The sequence below is a fragment of the Martes martes genome, assembly GCF_963455335.1.
Source record: "Martes martes genome assembly, chromosome: 4".
NCBI classification, from domain to species: Eukaryota; Metazoa; Chordata; class Mammalia; order Carnivora; family Mustelidae; genus Martes; species Martes martes.
The window spans coordinates 80,149,412-80,173,886 of NC_137891.1; the positions used below are offsets into that span (position 1 = coordinate 80,149,412).

General features: G+C 34.9%; 1 protein-coding gene across 2 annotated transcripts in view; it reads right to left on the minus strand.

Moving 5' to 3' along the window:
* Nucleotides 1–24,475, minus strand: part of SNTG1 (syntrophin gamma 1) — a gene marked incomplete at both ends in the record, with an annotated part of 354,349 nt that overhangs the window by 46,111 nt on the left and 283,763 nt on the right. For both annotated transcript variants that reach the window (XM_080802473.1, XM_080802472.1), the window contains 2 exons: nucleotides 13,251–13,343; nucleotides 15,410–15,562. In XM_080802473.1, coding sequence (XP_080658599.1) covers nucleotides 13,251–13,343; nucleotides 15,410–15,562 — 246 coding nt within the window. The remainder of the gene's footprint in view (nucleotides 1–13,250; nucleotides 13,344–15,409; nucleotides 15,563–24,475) is intronic.

Here is a 24,475-nt window from a genome sequence, read left to right on the forward strand (position 1 = left end):
TACATAATTTAAAACACTTTGTTAGGGGTGCCTGGGTGACTCAGTGGGTTAAAGCCTCTGCCTTTGGCTCGGGTCATGATCTCAGGGTCTTGGGATCAAGCCCCACATCGGGCTCTTTACTCAGCAGGGAGCCTGCTTCCCCTTCTCTCTCTCTCTGCCTGCCTCTCTGCCTACTTGTGATCTCTCTCTGTCAGGTAAATAAATAAAATTAAAAAAAATACTTTGTTAGTGCCTTGGAAGCATTCTATGTGTCTTTTGTAGTCTTTCAATTGACATTTTTTTACAATGAACACAACATTGTTCTATGTAGGCCCTTTCATGCCTGCAAGAGTGATGCAGGATACCAGAGTATTTCCATTTTCCAGATAATACAATTTAAGAAAGAATGTACACATTCATAAGATCTCACAGCTAATAAGTGGAAATCAAACCTAAGTATATCATTCTCCATGATTCATATTTCTGCTTTTATCTCAAGCTGGATCTTTGATTTGCTATAATTCTTTACCTAACTAAAAAAAAAAAAATCACAGACCCATTTACTGAGCATGATCAGTTATAAATGAAATTTCATTGCAAATGCCTGACTCCTTTCTTAAAATAGAGGAACGACCCAGAGTCCCACTTAGTGTAAGACAATAAACCCAGGAAAGTAATTTACTGATTTTCCCAAACACAGTGTGTTCTGAGTCATTGTTTCTTCTTTGTAATACTTTGCTATTTTAAGCTTTTCTCCCTCTCCCTCTACAAGTCAAAAGCTTTCCATAAACTATTTATTTATTTAAGACCCACGGCTAGAATTGGCTTAAAGTTTGGGAATATTAGTCATCTGGAGAACATTTTACATTTGTATAGTCCCTCAAAAAATAGGATTGAAAACTGGAGATAACCAAGTGACCCAGGTTAGTGAATGAACTCATGTTTGTACAGCATCCAGAATGTCTTAGATGCAGACTATTCAAAAGTGTAATTCATTATTTTCATATAAGTAGAAAAAAATGTGTAAGTGATAATGAAAAACTGGCATGCTGAACAAAAAGAGACAAAATAATCTCAAAAACAAACTTCTGCAGTTTTCTTCTTTCACTCTTTGCAAGCCTCAATTTTTCATGCCCCACAGAAAAATTCTCTTGAAAAAAAATGGAAATAACTTCTGCATAAGAAGGTAATGTAAACATCATGTTATCTAACTTATGAGAAATAGATATAGGATATTTTACAACACAGTGGGCAAAAACACCAGGAAGAACAATCTATATGTATTACAACTTATTGCATAGATAGTGTTAATAATTACAACAAAAAATGCTTTGAAGCCAGGATCTATTTTCACATTTCCTGTAACACCACCAACACCTGGTACTTCACATTTAATTCATGTTTGCCCAGCAATAACCACAAATACATTCTTCTTTTCCTTGCAAATTGCCATGATGGATCTTCTAGTTAAGCAATAAATCAAACTTTCGACTCAGCCTTATTTCCATTTTGCATCACCCTTCACTTTGGCAAGAAGCCCAAGCATACACATCACCTCTTACCTTCCTTCCATCCACCCTCCCACACCCTGAAATTAATTTACCACACATTTCAGTGTTCTAGAAGTGGATCTTTTTCTTTCTCTCTCTTTTTTGTAGGTGGACTAGGGGTCAGATTTGGTGGAAAGCCAGAAGAAACTTTCTCTTTAAAACCACTTTTCTTTACACATCTTTATACTTCTCATTTGTTCTTCATTCCTGTAAAATTTATCCTTATTAATTATGTCTTTGAGCCTAATTTGCATTTTTACTTCATCTCTATACTAATTTTAAAATTTCGTTTGAACGGTGATGATAGAGGGATAAAAAGAGCAATATCAAAAGATCATAGAATTAGATGAAAGCATATGGCTTTCACTTATTTCCGTAGGTGGTATCATATTCATCAATATATTCATTACTAGTCGTTGAGTTAATTCTGTGTCTTTGAACTGTGCTTGAGTCTGGATCAGAGATTAGAGTTAATATCTCCACCAGACTTAATTGTAGTACATTATGATAAGTGCTATGCTGGGGTATGTCTACAATTCTCTGCTCGCAGAGAAGGGACATCTAAATTAGAAGGGTATTAAGGAGGGCACATATTACATGGAGCACTGGGTGCAGTGCATAAACAATGAATCTTGGAACACTGAAAAAAATAAAATTAAATTAAAACCAACCAACTAACTAAATAAATAAATAAATAAATTAGGTGGGTGAAAGAAGGCTTTACGGATGGAGATTTGCACTCAAGGCTGAAAGTAAATTGTGGGAATATTATGTCTAAAAGTGTGGAACTTCCCTGAATCACCAAATGTCCCAGGAGATGATGCTAAACTTCAGGCAGAAATAAGAACATTAAGAGGCTTCTATATATGATAGATAACAAATATTGTCTTAAAGGCAGTAGGAAGCCACTCAAGTAATTTAACAAGAGAAACTGAAGACATAACTGAATTTACATTTTAGAAGTATCATTAATCTAGTGTGAAAGATGGACCAGAGAGGAATGCAATTCTATGCCTTTATAATGCTTTGGCTTCTTGCCACAGTACCTAAACATTCCCAATTCCAGATCTGTCTTTTTCATTAAACTGTAGACTTCTTGAAAGGAGGGACTATGGGGCGCCTGGGTGACTCAGTGGGTTAAGCCTCTGCCTTTGGCTCAGGTCATGATCCCAGGGTCCTGGGACTGAGCCCCGCATCGGGCTCAATCCCAGGGTCCTGGGATTGAGCCCCGCATCGGGCTCTCTGCTCAGCAGGGAGCTGCTTCCTCCTCTCTCTCTGCCTGCCTCTCTGCCTACTTGTGACCTCTGTCTGTCAAATAAATAAATAAAATCTTTAAAAAAAAAATTAATTCCCTTCAAATGGACTCTACATATAGGGATCTATGTATATATATTTCCATCTCATATATAGAATATTTGAAGAAGATTATACAGAATTTCACTCTAAGAATTTATTTGGAATAATAGAACAACAAATAAAAATTAAAAACCAGAAAAAGTGTTTTAAAACTCAGACTTTTGTGAGTTATTTTATAATAGCTTGAAGTCATCAACCTAGTAAGTTGATGGATGCAGAGTACTTATTTTAATCATATCTATGTAAATTTTTTTAAAATAATAATCAAAATATATATGAGAAAGGATGTACTAACATGTTTCCAAATACTATTGGACATAGTATGCTATTTGTTATTATTAACATACAAATTTCATTTTGAGAACCTTACATGTCATGTGCGTAATAAGAATGGGCAAGAAAATATGGTTTTGTTGGTATAAGTTTCTCAGGTTCTTAGGGTTTTGCTTTTGTTTATCGTTGTTGCTGTTGTTGTTGTTTCCTGGCAACATGACAGAATTCAGTCATACTTTTAGTTCTTATTACCAATCCACCCTACAAATGAATTCTTTTCCAGTTATCTCTTTTTAACATATGCACACACAGTTAGTTGCCTGCTCAATGGATAGTAATAGTTCTAGAAAAAAAAAGAAAGGGGGTTCCTGAGATGCTACATCCAAGACAATGTGTCTGTGTAATGTAATAAGCCTTTACTGTTTCATCTCCTGGTTGTCTGCAGGCTGTTCCACTGACAGAGATGAAGCATGCTATTAAAGAACTGCTAAATTAATGTGTAAGTATCTGCATATCTTTATTTTTGAGGCAGCACCATTATTCACATTAACTAATTTGATTTCTAAAATTTAATTATGAACGTTATTGGTATGAATCAATCATTTATTCTTTTTCTCCCTGAACATAATTTTAAAAATCCCAAAATTCAAAGACATTTGTATTTCTAGAAATGGATAATTTACCTTTTTTTTTTTTAGTCATATTAAGCTTTTTATCTTAATTACTACAGTTTACTTTTAACTGAGTTATAAAAGGTATCACTTGGGAAACTATTTCATTCATTAAATTAGCAACATAATGAATTACCTTAGGATGCATAATCTTTCTTTTTGCATTGAAACATTTCGATTTAGTTAAAATGGCCATACAATATTGCAAGCAGTTGAAGAGTCTGAATTACTCAAGGTTAGTGAGGGCATATGTCAATCTAATGCTTAAATGGATCTACATAGGATGTTATATATAGGGGATCCCAGGTAGAGCTTAAATTTTATTTACCCAAAGAATTTGTGGTAATTTCATATCTCAGTGGATTGGTGAGTGAAGCCTGTCTGCCAGAAACTGGTCTGTATTAGAGACCAAGAAGTATCTCAAGATAGAAGTCATTCTGACATAAGTAAAAACAGTTACACATCATTGCATGGTATACGGAAAAGCTATCAGAACTACACCTTGGCATTTTAAGTTCCCAATGTAAGTCGTCTGTTTATGGTGAGTAAGGGATAGACAGGGCTAGGTAGGGAAAGAGAGGTAGGAGGGTACAGGATCAGGCTCATGAAAATCCCCAAAATGTAGAGGTGTAAGGAAACCAGAGATAAAGGAACAAACCAGACCATTCTGTCCTAGGTGTCAAGGTGGGGTCTTGTTTATAACAGTTACTTCTGACCAACAAAATTATCTACCCTAAAAAGAAATAAAAGCCATTAAAGGTGTTATCACTGGTCCTTACTCAACTGGTGCTATCAATAGAGATGTTAAAAGGATTTAAGCTCCCTGGCTAGCCTTCTTTGAAAGACCATCTTTAAAAGCCCCCAGTGGCAACCCTGTCAGGATCCCTCTCACTCCTGAGAATTCTTTTCTGTACCCTTGCCTATTAAAAACTCTGTTCACTTTACTCACTCTCCTTTGTCCATGGGATTCAGTCTTCAGCTCTGTGAGACAAAAACCTAGCTCCCCCATTTCAATAGTATCTGAATTCCATTGTATATCACACTTCACTGGAGTGTGTTTTCCCAAGAAACTTAGAAAAGTCATTGAACCCATGTAAGATACAGAGCACCAAAAAAGTAACATCCTTCTCATTTTTACACTGAACATAGTAACTACTCAGTGACTTCTCCACAGCTTCTTGCATGAAAATAATTCAACAGATGTCCTCCAAATCCACTCCTTTCAGTTTCCCCTCATACAGTTGCTCAGGTCAAAAACTTTGGTGTTATACTTAGCTCTACTCTCTCTCTAAGCACTCCTGACTATATCGTTATTATGACTCAGTTCCCTGCTGCTCTTCACTCTCAAAGCTTCCTACTCTAATCCTACTCTAATAACCCTCTTCCCTTCCAACATCCACTCATCTTCCTCTCCAAAGCTTTCTCCATAAAGGTGCTGCAGTTATCATGGCTTGCATCATGTTACTAAGATAAAATCTCTTAGTGGCTTTCCATGGCCCTTGGCACTAAGGGCATTTCAGCCTAAATCTGCATCCTCCCTGTACCCAGGCATATTTCAGTGTAACTCTGAGGTGCTTTCCCAGGTGACCCGTCCTTTTATTCGGTTGAAGCCTCATGCTTTGGCTGGTGGGATTTTACAGTTGTTCCAGCAATAGATGCTAAAGAAGAATTGCATGTTTTTGCTTGCTCGCTTCTGCCTTTGCCATCTACAAGAAAAGGACATGCCAGGACTTACCTCCTGGTTCCAGAAGAATGAGGAACAACTAGAGTAGAGTCAAATCATGACGCTTAAGGGAACCATCCAAACTGCAGACTCACAACGGAGCCCTATACAGATCAATAGTTTGATCCCATACAGTTGTGAGGAAAACAACAAAAAGACAAACATTTACTGCTGTAAGCCAGTGAGCGTTGCCATTGGGTGTTCAATAGCAATTTTGTGGCCACAGCTAACTGATGTGAGTGCCCAGTCTTTACTGTGAAGACAATGGGTCCTTATTATTTGGTGCCTGACTACCTTCGGTCAGTGCAGCCCTCTCACTCTCCTGCAAATGACAGGAGACTGAAACTGTCAGTCATCTCACATGCCAGAGTGTTCACACACGTTGCTGCATCTGCCTCCATTGTGCTCCTTGTTAGCCGCTCATGACCTGTCAACTTTCAAGTGAAATGTGGTTTACTCTAAGTACCACCTATGGGCCCTTAACCTACCTTACATGCTTCCATGCTACCCTGAACTCACTTTGCTGAGAACCATTAAACACAATTACTTGCTTAATGTCTATCTTCTCCACTGGGTGCCATGAAAACAAAGACCTTCATGAAAGCACAGATTCACAAGAACTGGAATGTAGCAGACACATGTGTTGACTGATTGATCAAAATTCTAGAAAACACAGTGCTATTGTGACGTTTTGAGAATGGCCACACAGTAGCAAGGTATTGTTGGTTCTGGTACCCTGCAGTGGGCAGAACTACCCAGCCATGTGGGAGAAATTTAAGTATCCACCTTTTAGGAAGGCTCTTCTCGTGCCACTCACTGTGCAACACTCTCAATATACATTTTATTTAAATTTTACAATAATCTCATGAAAAAAATGTCATTTGTATGTCTGTTTGAGAGATGAGGAAGGTAGGCTACAGCAGCTATGCGATTTGCAAAGGTTCTACAGGTGTTAAAGGTGAAAAGCAGCTACTCAATGAATTCTGGGGAATTTGAAATAAACAGGGAAAAACATGATGAATTCCTGGGATTGGATGAAAAGATAGGATCTGTGGTTGAGACAAAACCCTCTGAAAAATAGCCTGGTCGGAAATAATGCTTACGGACTTCAGAATCTGTATTTGACAATTTACTGTGTTTTTATTTCTGAAAAAGCCATCTTATTTAATTTTAGAATAATGCTGCAAGATAGACACACAGCTATTATTCTACTTACTATGTGATATTAGCAAAAAATTTCATAAAAAACAAAACTGATGATTAAAGGAGACATTCTAAGAAAAAGCGAAAGAAGTTTTAAGTCAGATATTTTTAATAATGAAAAAAATCCAGAAAAAATAAAATATTGGGACACCTGGTGGTTCAGTGGGTTAAACCCTCTGCCTTCGGCTGAGGTCATGAGCCCTGTATCCTGGGATCCAGCCCTGCATTGGGCCCTCTGCTCCGCGGGGAGCCTGCTTCCTCCTCTCTCTCTCTGCCTGCCTCTCTGCCTACTTGTGATCTCTGTCTGTCAAGTAAATAAAAAAAATCTTAAAAAAAAAAGAAAATATATCAAAAACCCTGGAAAGGAATTAAAATTTTAAACTTTAAAAGGTTGAGGAAGAGGGGAAAAAAGATAGAAAATGGAAAAAGTATAGAAAGCATACTAGCCAAAGAATTTTTGACTCTTGCCTGCTTTTGTTCTTTATATACTTTGAATTATAAATATAGGCAATTAAGTATGTGTTAGTTTCCACATTACTTTATAATGTGTCTTAATATTGCAAGAAATGAAGGAAAAATCCAGGATTCTATTATTATGTTGCATCTGGCTAATATACTGGCATGAAAACTTGGGTTAATACCTCTCTTTTCAAAATTTACTTTAGTGCTATCTTTGAAATGTTTGAGGGTTAAAAAAAATTACCTGATGGATTGTTTCCCTAAATGTCTGAGTTTGTTTTGCAATAAATGCAATGTTCTTCATTCTCCTAAAAGCAAAAATAATTTATCTGAAAAGAATGTAAAAATTCCATAAAATAGAATTTGATGTTTTTGTCCATATTTAGGGACTGTAAGTTACACAACTGGGGAAGCAAAATGATTGAAAGATATTGTATAAAGGAAAAATGTTAAGATTTTTATGAATATTATTGTCCCTACATAATAGCATATCTACACTTAAGATTTCTACTTATGTAGGAGATATTTCAAGAAAATATTCATTTTTAATCATTTCAAGCTTTCCTTTTGGGCTTTTAGTATCTACCTTTGATATGAAATAGTTGAAATATTATAGAAAAAATAGCATAAATGGAAAAACTAAAGGTTTAATTCCATTTTGAGAGTTCTGACCTATGGAATTCATGTTATATTTATATTATAATTATGTAAGTGCTTTTCAGAAAAAGTCAAACATATAATGAAATATGTGTGTGTGTACATGAAAATCACATCATATATCTTTAGGAGAAACAGTAGCTCAAATCTCCTAAAAATTAGTGACCTTCAACTTCTCCAACATATATCAAAGACTCTTGAAAATGAAAAGTATAAGCAGAGGTCATTTCAACTTCCTTCCAAATTTTACCTTGAAACACTGTAGAAATCAGTGTCTACTTAAAGATAAAAATGTATTATAGAGATTAAGACACTTCAGGGATTAATATATTAACAATGAGTTTAATTCTGCAGCACAGTTCTTTGGGAAAAGAAAGTCCTCTAATTTTATACAGAACATCTTGAAACCATGAAAGAAATGATTTCGGTTAGGGTGACATTGTCTTTTATGGCACAGAATATAAGTTCCTAAAGTGCAGGTCATCATGCACAGACACGAGTTTTATAACTTCCCTCCAGATAATATTTCCAAACCATAATCAATTAAAGTTAGTAATGAGTACAAGAAGGAAACATAAAATCATTATGGTAGCTTCTAAAATAGGACAGAGCTAATTCTTAAGCATGTTACTTTTTTCACTTAATAATTTATTATCTGCATAGATCTGTTAACCAATCATGATTTCAAAAATATTTTTGACATTCTCTGTGTTAGTACTGGTTCTTAGATATCCTGAAATAGAGAAGCCTTGTAAGTAATTTATCCTAGAATTTCTGAAAGTCAACTATTAGAACATTAAAAAAAAAAAACTATCAGACAGTAACAGTTTTAGGGAACCAATGGTTTCAGAGATTCTGTCGGGGAAACAGTAGTACGAATAATATTTATACTTCTCATGAAGTGTTAGGTCAGGATTTATGGTACCCCACGCATTGCATTTGCTATTTACACAGGATAAACAGTTTTTGGGCTCCAATTATAGCAACAGAATTGACTTATCCCGTGGGCTGCAGCATTGGGAGTGAGGGGGAGGTCTAAGGTGTGGGATCTGATGGCTTCATCCTTATTTTAACCATCAGAACTCAGGTGTTACTTGTTTGATACAGATAAAAGAAATTTCCTCATTTTTTTTTAATTTTTACAAAATTTCATGTTTAAAAAGAAAAGTTTGAAAGTTGTTCTTCTTCTAAATTATCAAGGGGAGACATAAATTATTTCCATTTGTGGCTCTTCATTCAGTCTTGCCTCCATCCAATCAATGTAATCTGTATACCTCCATTAGAGTGACCTTTACACAGTATAAATCAGATTTAGGTCGAACATGCACTGGACCACAATCCAGGAGCCCAGTTTTTCACCCCAAGCATTTTCTACATTTCCTTCCTTATAAGTTAGCTTCCATGATATTGAACATCTCTTACTTCTGTTCATACACTATTTTCACCCTCAACCTCAACTTGTAACAGTGTGTCTATTTGACCTTGGTAACCATGCATGTTGTTTTTTCTAGAATATTTCCAAGTGGTAGATGCCCAGGGAGGGCCAATTTTGAGAACATATAAACCAGGTTTTCCCCAGGTTTTCTCCACCTCAGTCATCTACTATTCTACTGGGTTTGTGCAGCCAAACACATTTCTGATCATTTCATTCCTATGTCTCAAAAACCCTTCAAAGGTTCTTCTGTTCTTAGGATCAGGTGCAATTCTTTATTAGGATCCCTTTCATAATTTGGCTCTTGGCTACCCATAAACTTGACCTTTCATCATGTCTGACATCAAATTCAGTGTTCTCCTTACTTAAAGATATTTGTCTGGATAATCTTATCCTTGGTGTCTCAATTTCCAGGAAGCCTTATATATCCCTCTTTTATCTTTCAATAGAAAACAAGTATTCATTAACTATTTATTTACAAATGTTACTAAAAGTCTCTGTTTATATAGGAAATCTATCAATAGCTATAAGTAATTAATGCATATATGAATTTTTGAAGGAATATAATGGCAACAAATCTATACTTTTAGCAATGGGAATTATATTAGTACTGTAACATCATACTTTGACATATTAATAAGAAAACCTTTTCTAACACTCAGGCTACATTTTAATAAGGGTAAAGATTACAAAGAACAAGCTGAACTGTTATATGGCAATAAACTTCTATGAAAGAATCTCCCCACCAACACTAACGGAAACAGAATAGTTAACCTTCTGCTACGTTGCTAATGTAAACTGAAGTATGGGAAATGCAGAGTTATTTAGTGTGTCTTGTACTGTCTAGAAAGTCCAGAGAAAGAGTTTTCCCTGAGGACTTTCATGCACAAGGGACAAGTAACAAAACTAGCTTGACATTCCCAGACCTCACTGCTTCCAAACCTGTAGCAGTCTAGTGTAAACTAAGGCCACAGAGACTTTATTCCCTACCACAAGTATCTAATCTGGTCTTCTAATTTATTTTTTCATTATTGTTTAGTTTATTTAAAAATATCTTGTAAGAAATGATAAATATGGATATATATATATATATGTGTGTGTGTATATATATATATATATATATATATATATATATATATGTATATAAATTCTCCCTTTGCTGATGTATTAACAGTGTAGAACTTGCTTCAAATGGAACTCAGTTAACTACTCAGTACACCTCCTTCCCCTTTCTGGAATCTATACTTTATCATATGACCTTTGGTTTGCTTCCATAGTCACTTCAAAGCTGGAGGGCCTGACCAAGATGCAGAGCAGACTGACAAAATATGAACAGTTAAAGGGTATCAATAGTATTGCTGCTGTGGCCTTCCTGAACCCAAACATTTTAAAAATCTGCTGGGCATATATTTTTAAAGATTCTTTCCACTGGCATATCAAGTAGAGAAAATAACAATGTTATTTAACTGTTTTAATAACATATTGGAACAAAACAAGCTTTAATTTATATATTATAATTACTTTTTTTTTTCTTTTTTGTATTTAAAAATAACTTTTGGGCTCATTCCATGGAGGAAGGCCACCTTCTTGCAGGATAGGCAGGTCAGTGGTTTGCCCAGGACTCTTCTGGTCTATGTCTGTTGTCCTGACATAATTATTAACAGTTCCCTATTACAGTGCAAGTGTCAGTTTAGTGATGAATACCTTGCTCATCAGGCATCTGAATGAATACCTTGCTCATCAGGTTCTCTCCTTCCCTCACAATTCTCAGGTGGCCTTGAAGTTAGGAACTTCCAATAAGGGAAAATGGGAAGATGGTGATTACCTCTCCCCAAGGCCACTGGCTTTTTCTGTGTCAAGCTTGTACTGACTAAAATCTCATTCTTGCTAAATGATATGCCCTAGATGGCATCATAACAATTTGCTTAGAGTCTCCTGAGTGCTCATACCTTCCCTGCACACCCAGGCAGGAATACCTCAACATGTCATATACAATATCCACATACACACAAAGGAATAAAACAGGACCTTGACATGGATTTAGATTATACTATCCTTAAAAACAAACAAACAAACAAATAAAAAACAAAAAACAAAAACAAAACAACAAAAACTTAAGTTCAGGCATTCAGAAATGAGTTCAGATGAATTTTATTTTATTCCTTTCCCTCTCATATATGAGTGATTCTTCCATCTTCATGTGGTAAAATTTGGTGACAATTATAGCTATAATATTCTCTTTATAAAATATACTTTATTTTTTTTCTAATTACTTTAATTATTTTGAAAGTTACTTATTACATTGATTTAATAATTATGAAATTGAGTAGTAAAATTAGTAAATATGTTATATTAATTTAATACTCGTGAGGCTATCCTCAATTGAATGAATATTTTATTCCAAAGAAAGTCTTTGGTCATAAGAAAAGTTTATGGCAGTCTCATTTGAGAGTCATCAAAAGAGCCACAGCATCTGAAATTCCATATTTAGATACATATTCTTTTGGCATTATGCAAAGGCAATGCACTGGATGGTCAAATCAATCTGACCAGCAAATGTATGCTATTTAATTTCACTAAGTGAAAAATAATAAATTGGCCATCTTTAAATAATTTGAGCTTTTGTGTGACAGTCTCAGTTGCTGGGTCATGAAAAATCCTAAGATCTCTAGACACTAGTCCACATCATACTTGGCTGTGGCTGTGAGTCCATGGTGCAGGACTGCACCATGGACTCCCATCTTTCCCAAGATCCAAAACCTCTTATTTTCAGTACACTGCCTTTCTCACACATTTATATCAATCTTGTTTTACTTGTATTTGTTTTTGAAAATTCTGTACAATGCTTGATTTTTAGATAAGGTAAAAAGTTTCCCAGTAAAGGATTATTCAGTAATCTTTAAAATTAGTGGGAAGGAATATATGGGTTTATTTCTTAAGCCATAATTTGATAAAGGAAAAAGTGGAGAGGATCTGAGGAATAGATTGTGTCATGGGAGGGAAAAGAATGTCCTCCATGGAGACCTGAACCCCAAGTCAGAAAATGCAGCAGTGACTCCAGTACTGGGAGACTATCAATGGGTGAGGGATCAGTTGTGTTTAAAGATTTTTTAGACATGACTAACTGAGAGGATTCCTTTCATCCTTCAATATACATTCCTCTCAGAGGAAGATCTTTTGTGGAAAAGGTATCCAATTAGATTGTACAAGACCTTACTAAGCTAAGTAAGAGTTAACAAGGGTTATATTTCCTGGCTAGAAATTCTAAACCCCAAATTCCTCCATACTATGATTCTAACATATTACCTATAAAACTAAACTCAAAAAAAAAAATGTTTTCCCTGTTTGGATATTGGGGATATTGATGCAGAAAAAAAAATAAAGAAACCCTTTTTTAAAAAACTTGTATTTGCCAGTTTTGGTCTCTTTGTGTTGTGTCTCCTTCAAATGTATGACAAGTCAATCTGATGAATGAATCTCCTTGTTAGACATGTCAGAAATTCAGCATCAGTTTTGTGAGGACACATCAAATAAAGGAGGGAAAGGAAAAAAGAACAAAACTTGTGTTTGGAGAAAAAGAAATTTCCCTTAGTAAGATTCTAAACATTTAGTAAAAGAGAATATATATATATATATATATATATATATAAAATATATTATGCATACATTATAATATATTATAAATTGTAATGTGTATATATTATACATATATATTCACTTTATACACTTACAGTGTTTTGTGGAAACATGTTTGTTTCATTAAAAATTCAAGCTTCTGTATTTCTATAAACATAATAAAGCATGATTTTTCTTCTATTAAAAATGAGGATCTTAAGTTTGATACATGATAACCAATTAAAATGTTGACAGGAGTTAGAAGTTATTTCAGTCATTCTTAAATTACAGTGTCTGCAGCACATTCCTCAGAGCTGATCTGAACACATTACCTTTGTTGCAGCATCAAAGCAGATAAATCCAGTGCTAAAGTCAATTGTGAGTCCCATTAGATGACTTTCTAGCACACATGCATATGTCTTGCACTAGATAGAACAGAAAACACTGTTACTTTTCTTGCGATTGACCCAATATCAGTATTAACAGACAACATTTATTAAAGACTGTGTGACAGGTCCTAATAAGTTGTTTATACAATAGCTAACTTAATACCAGCAATAATTGTATAAGAAACACAGTATTATTGACATCTTAATATTAATAAAGCTAGCTGAATAGGTTTTCACCTGCCAAGAGGTATTCAGTACCACATATTCATTCCTGCTCCTTGTGAACTTGTGCTATACTGACACCCTTTGCTATGTTCCCAATAAAACTGGTATAAAAATGTTTAGGTTTAGGCAAGATTATGTTCTGTTGTTATATTTTATAGCTAAATATCATTGCATTTGGATTAAAACAAAAGTGAACTATTAAAGGTTAAGATATTACTCCAATTCTTGGCATATCAATTTCATGGATATTATTAAAAGAGAACTTTAAGGCACACAAACACAGATTCAGCAACCAAGGAAAAAAATATAAGAACATCTTTACCTTAAGAGTTTCTCATATAATGCTCATCCATGTGGTACAAGCTATTTCCTAAAGACATTTATCACTTGATTCTTATTTGTATAAACCTACTGATTCTTCAAAAATCATCAATGACTTTTCACAATGAGATCAGATTAAATTATAATTTTATTACATAAATATTTTGGAAAGACTACTAAAATAGAAATAGTAAAATTTAGCAATAAGAAATATGAAATAAAAACCCAGGACTTGTATGCTACATGATGCATCTTTTTGTCCACAGGCCAATTTTGTTTTCATTTAATTACAAACTCTACTTGTATATTCAAATGAAGAAAAATGATCATAATTCACAAGGAGGGAGAAAGGGAGGAAGAGAATGAGATAAACTGATCTCAACCAAATTTTTAATACTAATCCTTACATCATATTTATAATACTGTATATAAAAGTACATTAAATGAATCACATTCTGACTATAATGATGGCTAAATGCATCAAGTTGCCTTCACCAAAAACCTATACTCATGGCTTTAAGCCCAATTTGCATAGTAAAGTTATGACCATGCCAAATTACCCTTTTGTAGTCAAGTTTTCAAAAACCAGCTCAAAAAACAAACTTAATGGGCCTTTTAACTTTAGTTTTGGGTCTAATTTTATTTATTTAATGCATGGGTATCTTCTATGCTTGTATCCACCCATTACCTTACTAAAACTACTGTCAATATTAAGAAATCTTCAAGGCTATCTCATACCCACTAATTTAGACATAATTGTTTGCTATTCTTAATTACTATAATTTAAAAGAATATATCAAATGAAAACATCTTCAGTACAGAACATTAAAATTTATCTCATTAAGTTCAGAATTACAAATGGAACTAATTCATCAATAATCACACATTTAGATCCTGGCTCTACAAATCCATTTACATATGGTAAGTGCCTCACAACTGCTCAATTTTGCCATCAGTCTCTTATCAGACAGACATCAGCCACAGAAGCAATGTTTGGGAACTTTATCTATTCCATGGTCCCATGAATTGGAGAGGTTGAAGGTTCTATGAAGTTTGACCTACATTTAACTTTACATTTAAGAAATAAAGCTTAATAAATATGCACTGTACTTCAGCTGGTAAATGAATAAAACAATCCCAAGCACATACCACTCCAATACAAGACAGTGTTAGTTGACCTAAGAAAACAGACAAAAGAAGTGCTATTGATGCTCATAAGTGGGATGAGTTTGAACAGGATAGTTGTGGCAATAGTGGTAATAATGGGCAGGAAAGACTGAAAATCAGGAAAATCTTGGTGGTGATATGACCTCTGAAAAAAGTCTCAAATTACATGTATGATTTTGAAGGGTAGAGTTGAAGGGAATTATTTCTAGAAAAACCACAGTGAAAGAATGAAGCCATTCACATTAAAAGTTGGGTGGTCGTGACTGGAGAACAGGAAATTACTTTGTAAATTAATTAAAATCATAGCATTTTCTATTTAAGATTTAAACTCTAGGGAGCAGTCATACATTTTTAGGGGTCACAGATCCTAAAATTTCACAGACTCTCACCTGTATCCGTTCCACCTCCAGAAAGGTTGCTGTTTGGAAGGCTCTTTCCCATTGGGCGAGGTCAGACTCTAACTCCACAGAGAAGTAGAGATCCTCCCCAGACTCAGATTGCACCGTGAAGCAGTGTTTCCGCCGGTCCAACAGGTCACTATCCTGATGAAAACCTGGAGTTACACAGGCTGGCATACATCAATCCATATTGCTAACATGGCCATACCTTGAATCAATGTTGACTAAATTCATGGTGGAGATGCCACTATCATAAAGATTATGATACAACTAAGTCTTCACTAAAAACAGTCATAGCAGCCTAAATTCCACATCCCAAATTCCATAACGAATGCATTTCTTTTCTGTATCAATGCTGAAGCATCCTCATGAAACAGAAGTGAGGATTTTGGCTTCTATGCTTACCAGCAATGTAGCTACCAAAAAGTACTTTACACATGAGATTCAGTTTTTACTGTGTGAAGGGATAACACAAACAATCTCCCTTTTCCCTTACAGAGCTGTCAAGATGAAGTTAAATAGTACTTATTAATATGTTTGCAAATTTTGAAAAGTTTAATAAGCATGATATTTCCTATTGAGTTGATTTCTTTAACCCTTGAAGCATCATGACAGTATTCATTTATAAGAGAAATGAAAAAAAAATGAGTCTAGGTTATCTAAAAAAGTTGTTTTTAAAAGATACATATTTACCTTACTTATGTGACTGTATTTTATTGAGTCAAAAAGACCTTCACATGGCAATTTCTTGGTCTTACTTGAAGTTTTCGACTATGTTCACACACCTATGTGTATTTCAATTTCAGAGATGTTCAAAGAAAATACAGTTAAGAATTGATGAAATTTGGTAATCCTAGGCAATAATTCAGATATAGCCTTTGAATTACATGTGGATTGTACTGAAAATGGTCAAAGAATAGTTAGTAACTGGTGTCTCCATTTCTTATATGGAGTTACATAAAGGTATCATCATTAAACACCCAAAATGTTAGAAGAATTCTCTCCTTTGGCAAGTGTTTTCAAAATAATAACTATTTTATTAGTAAATTCAATTTTCTTTTTTTAAAATTTGGATTCTTAAAATACTAGAGGAAGAGTGAATATATGGCAATAGTTCTTCTGATTGTAGAATTTTGCTTTGATAACTGCTGCCAGGAGATACAAGCTTAAAGAAAGCTAGATTCTCTTTGTATTTATGATTTCCCTATACTATTTCAAGGGGAAAAAATGAAAACATATTATCTTCAAAAATATAGTACAATGGTAAACAATTATAAAGTAATTTTTAATCATTTAGAGCATATAATGTCTAGAGGAGTGGCAAAGACAGACATTAAATAAATTAGTACATAAGTAAATACATCAAAAATAATCAGTGTAAGTGCCTTTATAGAGAGTAAGAACAGAAGTTTACATCAAATTATATGGGCAAGTTAGGGAAATGTCCTCTAGGATGTAAATTTCAAACAATGGCTGAAAGATGAGTGGAAGATTAAAGGTTGAATGGCCAGGAAGAGAACTTTGGTGGACAGAGAGGCTGGTATCGGTAGAGGCCTGAAGCTAAAGCCTCAGGTACATTCCAGAAATCCAGAGAACAGAGAAGAGAGAGGTTGTTGAGAGCCAACACTGGGAAAGGAGATGAGTCACTGGACAGATCATGAATTTTGGACTTTAACATAAGTGTAATGACAAGCTGCTATATATATATTAAAAAAAATAGCAAATCCTCTATTTATGTTGTAAATATTTCAACTTCTCTATTACTTATTTGAATTGATAACCTCGGCGCAAAAATTGTAACTAAATACTACAGAATTTCTGGAAACCACTTCAGTTTTATGGTTTATTCAATGGGCCTTAACTTTCCTTGTAATATAAAATTGTAACAAAATAATCAATGTCATTAATAGCCAGAAAACTTTTGGTATTTTTCCTTCTCCTAAGTTGCATGTTGCCATTAAATCTTAAAATAATCTTCATTTAAGATTTTCTGTTTTCCTGGCAGTAAACTCTTTGAAAACTTGAATTAGCATCTTCAATTACATTACCTAAGCACTGAAGCTCTCAGAGATAGAATCTTCCATTTAACTCTGAAAATATAAGTTGGACATCTATGAACACATATGGTTATTGTCTATTGCTGCTTATAGGACACTCCTCATGCACTGACTCAAATGATAACTGCTATGGGCATCCAGGCACTCAATCGTTACAGTTTACTAAGGGAGACAAGTATGTAAAAATAATAAAAAGCATCATGACAGTCGTATACAGCTAAAGTGCTAAGGAAACAGAATAAGGAGCAATAAATCATTCTTGAAAGTGGAAAGGAGAAAATTTTGTTCTTGGAAGAGATCGCCTTATCATCAAGGACTTAGAGAGCAATCGGCTGCAAGACTCATGGGCTCAGGTGCTCCTGCTAAGAAATGCACATTACTGCCTATGCCATGAAAACCCCTTAAAGCATTTGAGGCAAGAAAGAGGCAGAGTACACTGCTTTACAGAAGGAAGATGGGAAGAGTAACATGTTGGAATCCTTTTTTAGAAGTATAGTGAAGAGTGATTATAGCTCAAGCATTTGAAAGAGCTGCTTTAAAAGTAATCATCCAAAATATCCATACTCCTCTGTCTCTCCCTCATGCTGTCTACTGGAGTGCACCTGCTATAGTGATAAGAACACAGGCTGTAGGCTCAGATGCTGTCTGGATTCAAATCTCAACTCTTGCATTTATTAGGATGTGCTAAGATTATGCATATACATTTTAGCATAGTTTCTGACATCAATATCATGTTGATATTTAATAAAATAAATATATATGTTATTCCCTAATCTCTACTTCCTCAACTTGCTCTCCATACACTTTGTTTATCTTTAGTCAGAGTGTGAGTTTGGTCCCAGTAGAAACAGTAGCCTCTGTAATCTCTGCTCGTTGGAACGTATCGCTTAATTAATGGTAATAAAATAACAGCTATACACATCTTGAGCACTATTTTTGTGCATTGATCTCATTTTCCATTTCCCCTTCAGAAGTTACCTGTAATTTTTTAGATTTATTTCAGGTATTCTGCAGACTAATATCCAAATCTTAGGATTTGTCTCAGATTCACAAAGCAATATTACACAGAAACAACAGACTACAGCTATGTTTGCTATTAATATATATGCTTTTCCAAGGTATTCAGAGGACAATACTAAAACCGAAGTGTTTTTTTTTTACTAAAAAATATAAATAAACTATGTGTTTAGAATAACTATTGAGAGTGTAGACAAAGCCAGCCATAAATTTTCTATTGTACTTTAAACATGTAAGATTAAAGGCAGAAAATGCTGCCAAAAATCAGCGAGTTATCCCTATGGCAAAGCTTCCACATATATTTATATGGTTTCTTCTCTCCTTGACACTGCAATTGTTTCATCCAGTATTTGCTAATCTGGCAAGTCACTTGTTTCACACTTTTCCAACTACACTTATTATTGTTCTAATAATAGATATTTTTTTCTTCAAGTTAATGACACTTGTGAATTTGAAAATGCAAATAAAAAAAGAATGGGGAGATGAAAGATAAATATTTTTGCATTATTATATTAAAAATAAGCTACTTTATAAATTACATGACTTAACTAATATGTTTTTGACTGTTATGTTTGCTATTGCTTCTTTTACTTGGACTTACAGTGAATAAGGAAATCTTTCAATCATTAGGCATGATTATGCAAAACAAATAAAAATTTTTAAAAAAATGTATTTTTAATAAAACAAGAAGAGAAGACCCAGTAAGGGTTCTTTAGCTACAAATAATAATTTCTGTTTTTTGCAACTATTTTAGTAACTAAAAATGAGAGGGAAAAACATACCATCAAAATTAAATTTTACCAATTAATTTTGAATTAGACTTTCAAGAATGAGTGAGTCTCTAAAGGGACTTATTAAATCTACATCAAGTCCTGTACAAAAAATGATACTTTTAATGGCATTATAATACTATTTTAGATGTTAGATGCTAAAAAATAAAATCAAAACAAGTGAGTGCTCTATGCAGTATATTAATTCTCTTTTTTGGATTTTAGTTGCCTTATCTGGGAAAAGGAATAAAACCTTAAATCTCTTTGTTCTTCTTAGGCAATTGGAATTCCTGATATAAATGGACATAATAAAAAATTTCAGAAAAAAGCAGAAAGCATATCTTTCAAATATAATCTATAAATTAATCTGTATAATAATCCATCAGAATAGGCTATCATCCTCATTTCCCTGATGAGGGAACTAGGTCTGGGACACAGTGGTCAACCCCCCACCCCCACCTTTAAAACCTCTTTGGCCCTAGGGATTAAGATTCCATCAGTTTGGAAACCATTCAGCTTAAATATGAACGTCAATTTTACCACTTCTTTTCACATCTCTTAGAATCAGTTTAGGCATTTTTAAAAAGGGGATAATAGTACCTTTCTCAAGGTTCTTAAAGATTAAATGAGTTGATATGTATATATCACTTAAGAAAGTAATAAGCACATACTAGTGCTCCGTAATATCACCAATATCACATAATATCACTAATAGTCACAATATTAGCGATCACTAATATTGACTATTACTAAAAATCCAGAGTAGATCAGACTCCAAATCTTATGTACATTTTAGCACGCGCACACACACACACACACACACACACACCCCTTTCTCTGTAATATAGTGTAATATTGGTATGGTAGAAGGCAAGATATATAAGGGCAGTCAGGAAGGCTTCATTTTCTAACAAAATTTACTACCAGTATTCACATTGAAAGGGAAACATGTTTACCATAACTGTTTATTATATCGGCAAACTTCACTCTTTTGCCATTCTCTAGATATGTGTGTGTGCTGTTATGTGTATGTGCCTATTTGGGTGTGTAAATTTGGACCCAGTTTAAAACAGCTTCCTAAGTGTTAATTAATCTTGATCCTTATAGATATTCATGTATTGTTCCTGTTAAAAAATATCTTCCCTTGAGAAATATTGTATATATTATAAAATCCTTTTAGGCATCCCCTTCTCCTTTATATATTTGGGAACATTAAGGTTTGAAAAGGTCAAATAACCTAAACAAGTATACATACAGAAAATTCAGAGAGTCTAAAACCCTATCCCACAGGGTTAATGAAGTTGAAACTACCAGAAAGTTTAAAGTTTGTTTTTTAGAGACTTGTTTCCCACTACTCAGCTATTGTGTGTTCAGATCCCACTAACAAACCCACTGGCTGTCTCTGCAGAAGCCTGGACTCCAGGTCAACTGATGTGGTTCCAGTCTATGAACAAACAAAGCCCTGCATTCCTTAGCAGAGAATTCCTTAGTAGCCCAAGACCCCATCTGGCATAATATACTGTCTCTGGGAGCAAACACAGGGCCCTCTCTTTGTCCTAGACAACCTCCTGATGTTCGGGGCTGAATTTTGCCTTGCTGTTGAGTGGGAAACAAAGGCAGAAGAATGTAGATTAAATGCAATATCCTTGTAAGCAGCCCATTGACAAATACTTGAGGCAGGCAGAGTATAATGTTCCTTCAGGAAGCTTCCAACTGTCTTATTGCTAATGTCTTGCTAGAGGGAAAAGTAACCTTGAGTCTTCTTTGGCAAAGGAAACCCTTTTGAAACTTTCCTTACCTTTACTTCCCCTAACCCTAAAGTGTATAAGCAGGTGCTCCTCACAATCCTGGGACAGCAGTTCTTTCTGCCCACAGTCCTGTCCCCATGCTTTCATGAAACCACTTTTCTGCACTGAAGATGTCTCAGTAATTCTTTCTTGGCCATTGGATCCTGACCACAATGACACTAATCCAAGAACACATCACTCTGATGTTAAGTCTCCACCTCAAAGTGAATGGGGTACATGTTACATAAAGGTTTGCTCAATGTGCATGTTCCATCTTTCCTCATGGATAGCCATAAGTCTCCCAACCCTTTTCACCAATATGCATGTAATCTCTTACCCTGAATTTCTCCTCTAAACACCTCATTCCCTCCTAGCCAGTGTCTTTCAAATATTGGTTTTCAAGCAGCAAGCAGCCAGATGGGTTTGGGTAATAATTCTAGGGTGTATAGGTAAAATATGTTTTAAAAAAATATACTCAGTTTTCACAATTTTTTCTGATTAGATATTCTAAGATTAGAATTCTTAGGTTCAAAACATATGTGGATGGGGGAAGTAGCTTAAATAAAATACATGTGGGACATATTACCCCAGACCACCATGAACCTAACAGACAGGTAGTCTAAAAGGACAAGCATCCATCTTGTTACTGGAATTTACATGACTCAGATGCAAATACATTAACTGTTATCTTGGAGCAAAACCTAGGTTGTTTTTCCTTGCTCTTTTAGGTGGGAATACATTGACCCCAGCAACTTCCTCTGCTTCCAAGATGCCCCTTAATTTACAGTATTTATAAGGATTCTCTTGTTTAAATCTATACACACTGCAGGACTTAATCTATTTCTTTGGCTAAATATGTGTTAGATTTAGCTTGCTATAGGAAATTTAGGGAAGCAAAGCCCTATTTGAAGGAAAAATAAAGGGGGGGGGAGTTTCAGGAAATATGGCTAGGTCATGTGGGAAAATGCTATGCACCTTCAAAGGGAAAATATTTTTTTATATGAAAATGATTTTACAAAGTAGATAGCACATAAAGAGCATATAATTACCAAAGGAAACTTAATCCTCATGTTTGATTTGCATTATTGATTTCTTATTAAATATACTTGAGTCATTTTTCATTATTATTTTGATTGGTATCAGCGTTTTCTTTAAGACACTGTTATTGAAATTAGTAGAAATTTTACCACCATAAATTACAATTACTAGAAACAGAAAAACAAGCAATAGACACTGAAAACAATGCAGTTAATTTTTTATAAAATTATTAAAAGAGACGTCTTTCAAAATTACCTATTGGAATTCATGATTTCAATTAATAGTAATAAAATTCATCTTCCAGATTTCAACTCTAATATTTTGTTTCTTGGGATGATTATATCATACTAAAAAGATCCTCAGATCTGTGGTTAGAAATCCGTGCTTCCACTGGAATAGGATATGGTTTTCTGGATAAAAAGCTTTCCAGGGATCAGAAGAATAAACATCGTTAAAATGTCTATACTGGCTAGAGCAATCTATACTTTTAATGCCATTCTGATCAAAATTCCACCGGTATTTTTCAAAGAGCTGGAGCAAATAATCCTAAAATTTGTATGGAATCAGAAGAGACCCCAAATTGCTAAGGAAATGTTGAAAAACAAAAACAAAACTGGCGGCATCACATTACCTGATTTCAAGCTTTACTACAAAGCTGTGATCACCAAGACAGCATGGTGCTGGCATAAAAACAGACACACAGACCAGTGGAAAAGAGTAGAAAGCCCAGATATGGACCCTCAACTCTATGGTCAAATAATCTTCGACAAAACAGAAAAAAATATCCAGTGGAAAAAAGACAGTCTCTTCAATAAATGGTGCTGGGAAAACTGGACAGCTATATGTAGAAGAATGAAACTCGACCATTCTCTTACACCATACACAAAGATAAACTTGAAATGGATAAAAGACATCAATGTGAGGCAGGAATCCATCAGAATCCCGAGGAGAACATAGGCAGTAACCTCTTTGATATTAGCCACAGCAACTTCTTTCAAGATATGTCTCCAAAGGCGATGGAATCAAAAGCGAAAATGAACTTTTGGGACTTCATCAAGATCAAAAGCTTCTACACACCAAAGGAAACAGTCAACAAAACAAAGAGGCAACCCACGGAATGGGAGAAGATATTTGCAAATGACAGGACAGACAAAAGGTTGATATCCAGGATCTATAAAGAACTCCTGAAACTCAACACACACAAAACAGACAATCATATTAAAAAATGGGCAGAAGATATGAACAGACACTTCTCCAATGAAGACATACAAATGGCTATCAGACACATGAAAAAATTTTCATCATCACTAGCCATCAGGGAGATTCAAATTAAAACCACATTGAGATACCACCTTACACCACTTAGAATAGCCAAAATTATCAAGACAGGAAACAATGTGTGTTGTAGAAGATGTGGAGAAAGGGGAACCCTCTTACACTGTTGGTGGGAATGCACTGCACTTTTGGTGCAGCCACTTTGGAGAACAGTGTGGAGATTCCTCAAGAAATTAAAAATAGAGCTTCCCTATGACCCTGCAATTGCACTACTGGGTATTTACCCCAGGGATACAGATGTAGTGAAAAGAAGGGCCATCTGTACCCCAATGTTTATAGCAGCAATGGCCATGGTCACCAAACTGTGGAAAGAACCAAGATGCCCTTCAACGGATGAATGGATAAGGAAGATGTGGTCCATATACACTATGGAGTATTATGCCTCCATCAGAAAGGACGAATACCCAACTTTTGTAGCAACATGGATGGGACTGGAAGAGATTATGCTGAGTGAAATAAGTCAAGCAGAGAGAGTCAAATATCATATGGTTTCACTTATTTGTGGAGCATAACAAATAACATGGAGGACAAGGGGAGATGGAGAGGAGAAGGGAGTTGAGGGAAATTGGAAGGGGAGGTGAACCATGAGAGACTATGGACTCTGAAAAACAACCTGAGGGTTTTGAAGGGGCGGGGTGGGAGGGTGGGGGAACCAGGTGATGAGTATTAGGGAGGGCACGGATTGCATGGAGCACTGGGTGTGGTGAAAAAACAATGAATACTGTTACACTGAAAAGAAATTAAAAAAAAAAAAAAAGCTTTCCAGGGGAAGGGGATATGGAAGGGGTGGAAATTATAACTTGTTACTATAAATGTGGATATCCTAGAATCATAAAAAGTGGGAATCGTGACTGGTCATTTGTTCCTACTTTCAAATAATAATCCAAACAATCCCACCTTTAAATATATTCAAAGAATAAAATCCTAATTCTTGGGGAGGAGTCAAGATGGCGGAGAAGTAGCAGGCTGAGACGACATCGGGTAGCAGGAGATCAGCTAGATAGCTTATCTAACCATTGTGAACACCTACAAATCCAATGGGAAATCGAAGAG